Genomic DNA, 10047 nt, shown 5'->3' on the forward strand with positions numbered 1-10047 from the left:
ATGGGTATTGCAGCTGTCCGTTCGATCTGGCGGTCGGATGCACCTGTGTGGCGAGAGAATGACGACCGGACGCCAGGCTGTGCTGAATGTGCCGTAACAATCTGCTTTTAATTACTGGCTGTGCCTGTATTGAATTTATTTATTTGTTACTAGTAAATACTGTTTATCAGGTTATATATGAGTGTGCATCTAAAATGCGACCAAGTCATCATTTTTTGAACTTACCTATATGTCAATGACATGTTTGTTTACATGAGATCAAACTTCATGACTTATTGAATTTTGTGGCAGTGTTGCTCGTTTCAAAGCAACCTGAATCCTTTTTTCTGGAAACATTCAGTGTACTGATCTGTTCAATGTGACTCAGCATCTGAACATCACATTTTATTCTTTACATGCATCATGTAATATGCAGTAACTTGATAATATCATAGTCATTTCAGAATATTTCTGGTCAGTACCAATGTGAAAATGTTTGTTTTGTATTATCAAAATGCTGGATTTTTATGTACCTCACTGAGCTTCAGTAAAACTATTAAAGCCTCGTATTCATCAAAGGATTTGCAGTAAATGTGTTTTAATTGCTGATCCCTGATTTTACATATAAGCACAGTGCTAATAGATAAAGCAATGAAAGTTTATCTAGTGTTTTATAATAACATTGGCAATATGAAATGCCTAGATTTGAACAAGATCAACAGGACTTCGGGTGGGTTTAAAATAATCGATTTTCTGATTCAAATTAATTTTAGTTTGAATAACGTGATATCAGTTCATTAAATCTTGAATTGGTTTTGATATAAAATATATTTTGCTCTCAAAAGTATTTCAACTGTGGCAAGATCTGGAAACTGCTGTTCACAAACGCTGTCCATCTAATCTGACTGAGCTGGAGCTGTTTTGCAAAGAAGAATGGGCAAGGATTTCAGTCTGTAGATGTGCAAAGCTGGTAGAGACATACCCTAAAAGACTGGCAGCTGGAATTGCAGCAAAAGGTGGTTCTACAAAGTTTGCAGTTATTTATTTGTAAAAAATGTTTGGAATCATGTATGATTTTCGTTCCACTTCTCACGTGTACACCACTTTGTATTGGTCTTTCACGTGGAATTCCAATAAAACTGATTCATGTTTGTGGCTGTAATGTGACAAAATGTGGGAAAGTTCAAGGGGGCCGAATACTTTTGTAAGCCACTGTAAATGTCTGTTACAAGCTTAAATATAAAGTTGAAAAAATAAATAAATAATTGCAACCAGGCTACTGATCAAGTAACTGTGATTAATCATGATTAATTGCAGAAAATTGTGAGATTAATTAGTTACTTTTCTCTATTGACAGCACTAATATATACATAAACAAAAATCCACTCTTGAACATAGTGGGTATCCGTAGCCAGTCTTGTCAATGATCTCACTGAGGGGGTTCAGGCCTATGCAGAACAGCAGTGGGGACAGAGCATCTCCTTGGTAGATCTCGCACTTGATGGTGACTTGTGCTATGGGCTTGGAGTTGGCCTCTAGTGTTGTACGCCACATCCCCATTGAGTTCCTGATGAAGGAACTTAGGGTCCTGTTGATCTTGTACAATTCTAGGCATTCCAGCATCCAGCTGTGGGGCATTGAGTCATAGGCCTTCTTGTAATCAATCCAGGCAGTGCACATGTTGGTCAGTCTGGTCTTGCAGTCTCGACTGACTGCTCTGTTTACCAGTAGCTGGTGTTTTGCGCCTCTGGTATTCTTGCCAATCCCTTTCTGTGCCCCGCTCATGTATTGACCCATGTGCCTGTTCATCGTAGCCACTATGATGCCTGACAGGAGCTTCCATGTGGTGCTGAGGCAGGTTATTGGCCGGTAGTTGGAGGGGACCGGTCCCTTCTTGGGGTCCTTGAGGATCAGGACTGTCCGGCCTTCAGTTAGCCATTCCGGGTGTCTCTCGTCAACTAGCAGCCGGTTCATTTGTGCTGCCAGACGCTCGTGGAGTGCAGTCAGCTTCTTCAGCCAGTAGGCGTGAACCATGTCGGGCCCTGGTGCTGTCCAACTCTTCATACTGGAGACCCTTTCTTGGATGTCTGCCACTGTGATGGTTACTGGACCCTGTTCAGGGAGGTCGCTATGGTCTGCCCTCAGATCCACTAGCCACTGAGCATTGCCGTTATGGTTGCGTCCTTCTCCCATATGCTCTTCCAGTATTGCTCTGTCTCCAGCCTTGGTGATACCATTCTCATATTGTTCCCCTGCCACTGAGAGTACACCTTGGCTGGTTCTGTGGAGAACCGCTGGTTTATTCTCCTGCTTTCGATCTCTCTGGTGTACCTCTTCAAGCGCATGGCGAAGGCTGTGAGTCTTTGCTCGGCAGTTTCCAAGGCCTCATTCTGGACAGCTTGCTGTACTTCTTAGGCACCTTCTTCATTACACCTTTCTGCAGCTCCATGATGGCATCCATGATATTCATGATGCCATACAGGAGGATTTCATGATTTACAAACCCCTGACTCCAATAGATGGGGTGAGATGTTTGTAAAAAGAAAAATGAGGAGGCTGAACTGTACAGATATGGAGATATCACTGAAATGTCAAAAAACATTTGCAGTTCAGTGGAATAACCACATTCATACTGAAAGAAAACAGTATCAGTAAGGCATTACAGGGATATGTGGGTGGACAGAAACCAGCTCAAACTGTGATGCAATGCGCCCTCTGCATTGCATCACGCTGTTTATTTATGCTCCAGGAAGAACCATGAGGTCAGAACTAACCTTAACTATCCCACGGACTAAAGTGTGGTGGTGACAGAGGCTTCTCTGTGGCAGGACCCAGACTCTGCAATAGTCTTCCTCTCAATATTAGACCTGCACAAACACTCTAACATTTTAAATCGTTATTAAAAACACATTTTTATGGTCTGGCTTTTCACACACGTTGACCTAAACATTTTGGTTTTAACAGCCTTAGTAGTAGTAGTTGTTGTTGTTGCTGTTTTAGTTGTTTTTATTTATTTATTTTATTGATTCATTTGTTTTTCTATGTTTTACTGCATCATTGTTGTGCATTTTATTTATTTTAGTGGCATTTTACAATGTTAAGCACTTTGTGCAGCATGGACTGTTGGTAATGTGCTATATAAATAAACTTGCCCTGTCGCCCAGTGTTTGCTCATAGGGGCTTGTTTCATTGCTGGGGTTTTCTCTGTATTATTGTAGGGCCTCTACCTGACATTAGAAAGCATCTTGAGGTGATTGTTGCTGTGATTATGTGTTATATAAATAAAATGGAAATAAACTGATACAAATGAAGTTCCCAAGCAGCCCATATCAGATCTACTGCAACAATCTAGCCTGTCTCGGCCTGTTTAAGAGCATGTGATGCAGTCACCAGAGTTTCTGTGTCATGGAAAAATAAATATTTCTATGAAAGTATTCTTTCAAAGTAAAAGCATTCACATTATTTCACCAGCTGAAGTTGAGCTGAAGACCAACAGAGATTCTCAGTTTCAGTTATGTCCAGCTCAACCTCACTGCTGACTTTGACACTGTGGATTCAAAGGCTTTGTAACTCTGCACAGATCAACATTCAGTCAGTGATTCTCAGGGGTCGGTCTTTATCGTTACTCTTTAAACTTCACATGCTCTGGCTTAGTACTGTCATAAGGACTCACAATGTATCATACCATTCCTATGCAGATGACACACAGTGGTACTTATGAGTCTCCTCTGATGACCTCTGTGCCCTAGTGATGTGCTGATCGATACTGAAATATCGATTCCTCCGATACCAGTCGTTTATGTTCTAGAATCGATTCTCATATTAAAACATCGATATTTTAGTACTTTGGGGCAAATTTGTAGTTTATCATTAACAGGAACACAGTGGAAAGAAACTATATCATTCGGATCGTCTACACTGGAAGGAACTACTTCCTCTTACGCCTTTCATAGCCATGTGCGAAATACGGCCGCATACCTGTGTGGCAGCCCCTGGCATGCGCACTCACAACAATGGCTGAGCGTAAACAGAGTCATGTGTGGACGTATTTTACCTCCACAAACAGCCAAGACGCGGTTTGCGATACATGTGGCAAGACAGTGAGGTGTTGTGGCAACACCACTAACCTCGTCAAACACCTCAGAGTAAATCATATCACAGAATATGACGAGCGTATGTTGGGGTGAGCTGAAGAGGAGGAGAGGGACAGGTGAGCTAAAGTCCTTTAGTGCTGCAGCCAGGCAACATGCTCAAATGGCACACAACTTCATTTTTTATTTCTATATGATAATTCTGCATTATTAAGTGATAAGAACAAGTAATCTGATGTCCTGTAATCATTATGAAGCTATAATTTGAGATACAATAAAAAAACACAGTTAAAAAAAATAAGTTTTTGTACAAAGTATCAGCATCGGATCAGTATCGCCGATACCACCCTGAATTTTACTTGGAAAGGAAATCAGTGGTATCGCACATCACTAGTGCAGGTCTGACCTCGTACCAGGGCTCCCTGCTCGCATTTCCTCCTGACCGATAGGTGTCGCCACTCAGAAAAGCTGAGCAACAACTAACGCGTGGCGCGTGAACGAGGCTGAAATGGTCCGTTAGGGTTTAATGTGAATATGATCCCAGAATGCACCGGGCAGCTCTGCGGGCGACAAGAAAGGTTTTAGAAATGAAATATTAAAAAAATAAATAGTTTTCATAAAAATCAGACACGCAGACGCGATTTACGTGTTTCCGGTGACAAAGCTCCTCCCTTTCCTTTTCGCCACTTGACTTGCACGGTACGTGTATCTCGCGCTCTCCGAGTAAAAATGTCTGAAAATGTGTTTTATCGTCGGCTGGCTGTGATTTCTGAGCCGGGCTCGTGCTGTGGGTGTGTTTGTGTAGCGTATGGGGGTCTCCCGGGGTCCACGTGTGCTGATGTTAGCGTTTGTGTCCCGCAAAGAGCCGCACGAGGCCGCAGTGTGGGCTCGGGGTGTTAGCCTGTTAGCATCGCGGCGGCGCTCTGTGTCTGTGTTAGCCTGTTAGCATCGCGGCGGCGCTCTGTGTCTATGTTAGCCTGTTAGCATCGCGGCGGCGCTGTGTGTGTGTTCAAAAGTGTGACGTGTTTGTGTGTTTTAGGTTTGCAGGTGACACACGAACGAGCTCCAACATGCAGAACGACGCCGGTGAATTCGTGGACCTGTACGTCCCGCGGAAATGGTGAGAGCAGCGAGGAAGAAAGTTAGACACGTGATGGCGAGCTGACGTTTAATGAAGTGTGTGTGTGTTTGCAGCTCTGCCAGCAACAGGATCATTGGAGCCAAAGACCACGCTTCCATCCAGATCAACATCGCTGAGGTAAGAGCTGGTCAGAGGGCCTCAGGTGGTGTGTAGGCGGGTCCAGTGATGATGACGTTTGAGAATAGAGCGTGACCTGTGTGGTTTTGGGTCGTCTTTCCGTGGCAGGCAGCAGGTTAACCCTAAACTCTGACTTTGTTGATCCTGAGATGAGGGGAAACCCCGGGTTTGTGTTCCTCAAAGACAGACGGAGTAGAATAGACTTGTATTGTCATTGTACATGTACAACAAACTGTAGGTGCTCCACACCAACTGTGTCGGAAGGGCGCTTCAACCAGGCTTCAGTCAGCTGCCTCCTGTGTGCCGACTGGCAGCGTGCCGTGCCGTGCCATGGCGCCTTTGATGCCATGTGTGCTGCCTGTGGGAAACGTGGGTAGAAAGAGCCGTGTGCCATGTTTATATGGTTCTATTGCCCGGCTGTTTTCTGTTGCCATGGTGAATCCTGGAGCTGCGTTTATGGTTTTCTGAAACTCGAGCCTGGTCTGAGCTCAACTCAGACTTTAGTCCGGTACCTGACCTGTAGCAGTGAAACGCTCAGCGTAACGTTGACGTTGCTCTGTTTGTGTTTCTGCTGGCACATTCATCCAATCAAATCTCTGCTGTTGTGGTCTGACCAGCTCAGAGGGCTGGAAGCTGCGCATGGTTAAAGCGTCCAGTGAGCAGCTCATCACAGGGCTGTGATGCTTAAACAGAGTAGCTGGTGTTTGGACCCAGTGGTCCCTGTGAGTGCTCCTCTGTAGATTTGGGAACCCTAGAAGTTTATTTTAAACCTGTTATTACTGACTTGGTTTTAAGTTGGACAGTGATTTCAAATTGGACAACCAAATCAGAGCAGTGGTGAAGTCCAGTTTTTATCATTTAAGGCGAGAGTGAAGTCTTTTCTTTCTAGGCAGCACTTGTAATCATGCTCTTAGTGCTGCCCAGTGATCCATGCCTTTATTTCTTCCTGTCTGGAGAGTGTAACTCACTATGTGGGGGTCAGTCAGTCGCTGCCCTCACGTCTGCAGCTGGTTCACGGCTGATAACAGGAACAGGTTAAAAAGAGCATAATCCCTGTGCTGGCCTCACTGCACTGGCTGCCTGTGTCTTTCAGAGTTCATTTTAAAATTCTTATGTTTGTGTTTAAATACTTTCACAGTCTTGCCTCCCTTTACCTCTCTGAGCGTCTTCATCTCCACTCACCCTGGCGGTCTCTTAGGTCAGCTGACCGGCTGCTCCTGGAGATCCAGGAGGAAGCTCAGAGGGGGCGGGGCCTTTTCTATGATTCCTGAATTATGGACTAACCTGCCCTTGCACATTAGAGAGGCCGCTTCACTGTCCACTCTTAAAACACGTCTTAAACCCATTTTTATTCTTTGGCTTTTGACCTCAGTGAGACTTAGTTTCTCTTGTAATTAAATTAGTTATTAGCTAACTAATTAATTATTTCACATTTTTCTTTTATTTGGCTTTTATTTATATCTTTTATTAATTTTATTATTTCGTTCCAATGTACAGTACTTTCTGTCAGCTGTGGTTGTTTTCAACTGCTTTCGAAATAAAGAAGATGATTTTAGCATGATGGCGGCATCAGGAAATGCAGGTGTGCACCGTTACCTCACAGGGTCCAGATGTGCCGCTCAGCTGGACGTGTTCCTGAGGTAGCATTTTTTAAATGAATGACATGTAGTAACATACAGGTGTGTCACCTGATCAGCGGACGCCTGTCCACTCATGACTTAGTGTGTGTGAGCTGGGACTCTTCATGTTGGAAGTGCTGCAGGCAGCGAGAGGACGGCGCTCCATGATTCATGAGTATGGAAATAATGCGGCTCCTTATCGCTGGATCTGCTCTGCATGCCGTGCACACACATTTGCATGATGTGTGAACCGCAGAGGAACCAGAGGGAAGCTGGAAACTGATGTTCGCTCACACAGAAGTCGTTCCAGTTCCACACTCCGGAGGGACGTTGTTCCCGTTCCACGCTCCGGAGGGACGTTGTTCCCGTTCCACGCTCCGGAGGGACGTTGTTCCCGTTCCACGCTCCGGTGGGACGTCGGGACATTGGTTCCGTTCCACGCTCCAGTGGGACGCTCCAGTTTGGAGTTGTGTGGAACTGAAACACTGATGTGATGCTCGGGCCGCTCGTGGTTAAAGTGACGGGTGTCTGAATGTTTCTGTTGTCTTGTTTCAGGTTGATAAGGTGACCGGACGCTTCAACGGTCAGTCCAAGACCTACGCCATCTGCGGCCCCATCCGCAGGATGGTAAGTGTGAGCAGAACATTAAACACACCCTCAGTGTTCTAGGTGGAACCACTGAGAACAGCCACAACAAACCCAGACATCTCAGCTTCAGGGCTGAGACTCTGGGATTTTTAAAAAAAAATCTGAACAGACTGTTTGTGTGTTTCAGGGCGAGTCTGACGACTCCATCCTGAGGCTGGCGAAGAACGACGGCGTCGTGGCAAAGTAAGCAGCTCTCATGTTTGACCGTAAACTGTTAAAATGAGGCTGGGGTGCAGTGGCGTCCCAGCACGGCTTCGTTCAGCCAGCCGTACGTCATCGGTGACCTCAATCGCGAACCACGTGACAGCCGCGTCGCTGTCACAGAACTGTATTTACGCGCAATGATTTTCAGACACGGCGAGCTGATGGAGACAAACAGGATGCTGTGCTAACCAAAGATCACCAAAGAAAATAAATGAAATATCTGAGCGATGAGTCGTGCCAGTAAAACAACAAAGCTGGAAATGTTCTTTAAAAAGACGGAGCAGTAACACTTCAGGATTTAACAAGTTCAAACTCTAAAACTCTCAGAGGAAATAAAGTGACAGTAAAGGGTCATGACATCAGCACAGCATCGTAGCGTTTCTAGCTCCGTGTCAGCTGGTGCAGGAGGTCCGCCTCCTGTGAGCACAGTAATCTGAGTTCCAGCACTGACAGCTCGTTAAAACGCCGGTAACACCCACCAGTCACATGAGAGCTTACAAACATCTAGAGGCGCCCGACACCAAAGCAGCGGCTCGCTTCGGCCGATGTGACGTCGCTTTTGTAGGAGCATGACGGCCTGGCGGCGCTGAGGCGTAATCCACATTAAACCGCTTTCATTTCCCTGCATCATTAACCCTGAAAACACTGCGAGCGTTTGTGCGACAGTCAGTAAACTTTAACTTCCTGTTTAAACATCAGGATTTAGAGCGCCACTGCTGAACATGTGGCGTCATCAGTTTTATTAATGTGAGACACTTTATTGTGAAAGTGTTTAAAGGAAGACAGGAAGTCTAAAGTGTGAGTCTAACAGCTGTTTCCTGTTTTTCTTTTGCAGGAACTTCTGAGTGTGTGCAGCTGGAGACAGTTTGGAAAATAAAAAGAGAAAATAAAATCGTCTGCTGTCGTTTCTTCATGTTTGATGGGTCGCATATGTTTCTTAGGATTCGTTCAACTAAGGGGTCTGAGCATGCTCAGTGCGTTGGCTGAAAATAGGGCTTCAGTTATTGTACCTGCATAAAAACCAGAGGCTGGTGCTGGTCAGTCACACGGCTAAACACAAACAGCTGAAGGAAGTCAGCTGTGGGTTTGGGGGGGTCAAAGGTTACTACAAACTGTTTCTGTGGGGAGGAAAGGTGAAAGGTCAGCGAGCTCCAGTGGGTCTGAGAGCCATGAAGGAACTGATGCGCCACGTTCTCAGGCATCAGCGAACGCCCACAGAGGGCAAGGCCGCAAAGATTTAAAGATCGTCTCTTTCTCTGCCGAGCAGGCGCTTTCTTAAATCTCAGCATCATATTTGTCTGCAGCGATGGATCTGCATCTGTGTTTACCTTTAAAACTTCACTGATGTGTGTGCACAGCTGGAGTTTGTAGTAATCGTGAAGGTCTGAGTGAGCGCAGGTATAATTTCCTCTCTGACTCATTGTTCAGGTAAATCCGAGCTTTGAGATTGTGCCAAGTGTTTGTCGTGGCAGCAGTTTACTGTGGCTCTATTGAGATTTCACAAATGATCAATGAAGCTGATAAATGATGTCATATTTTATCCCCTGAGAGGAAACGGAGAGGTTCAAGTCTGGTTTCTGTGATCAGCTGTCAGAGTTTGACATCAAAACTTCACAAAGTGCATTCTGGGTAAACTTCCATGTTTGATAGGTGTCTGCTCAGGACAGGTGAGAGCAGATGAAAGGTCTCCTTTAAACGTACAGTTGATACCAGGATCGTCCTCCTGGGGCCCTAACAACCATAAACCTGTGAAGAAACGTACAAAGCTGCGGTTAGTAAATTCACCTTTTACCTTTGAAAAGCCTGAATCATCATGATGAACGTAGGATGTCCCAGCAGGTCCTGAAGGGCACATGAAGTTCACCTGAGACTGGTCCAGGTGGCAAAAATCAATAAAAAGCAGGTGTTTCATAGAGGGGAGGAGCCACAGCCAAGGAAAAAACAGTTTCCTATATTATCCAACAGGGGGCAGCACGAGATAAAAATACATCCCTGCAAACAGGAAGAAAAACTATTAACTTTTCATTTAACAGCAGCACGTGGGCACAATGAAGGAAACACACCGAGCTCCATCGACATGAAGGTGTTAATTCTGCTGTGCAGGCTTTCTCTGGTCATGTGACTTTACGTTAGACTTGTAGTCAAGACCGCCTAAACCACGACCAAGACAATACCGAGACCAGAGGGTATCGAGACGAGACAAAAAAGTCTTCAAACTGCAGCCAGATGCTGCTTCGTTTACGGGTTT

At 45.2% G+C, this 10047-nt stretch overlaps 1 protein-coding gene across 1 annotated transcript; it reads left to right on the top strand.

The window, feature by feature from the left end:
• The first annotated feature begins 4669 nt into the window (after positions 1-4669).
• Positions 4670-8691, top strand: rps21 (ribosomal protein S21). Its single transcript, XM_063463959.1, has 6 exons — positions 4670-4769; positions 5110-5190; positions 5265-5328; positions 7503-7574; positions 7723-7778; positions 8635-8691. Exons 2-6 carry the CDS (start codon positions 5141-5143, stop codon positions 8642-8644), a joined length of 252 nt encoding a protein of 83 aa, XP_063320029.1. The 5' UTR covers positions 4670-4769; positions 5110-5140; the 3' UTR covers positions 8645-8691.
• The last annotated feature ends 1356 nt before the right edge of the window (positions 8692-10047 follow it).

The sequence above is a fragment of the Pelmatolapia mariae genome, linkage group LG20, assembly GCF_036321145.2.
Source record: "Pelmatolapia mariae isolate MD_Pm_ZW linkage group LG20, Pm_UMD_F_2, whole genome shotgun sequence".
In the NCBI taxonomy this organism is placed as follows: domain Eukaryota; kingdom Metazoa; phylum Chordata; class Actinopteri; order Cichliformes; family Cichlidae; genus Pelmatolapia; species Pelmatolapia mariae.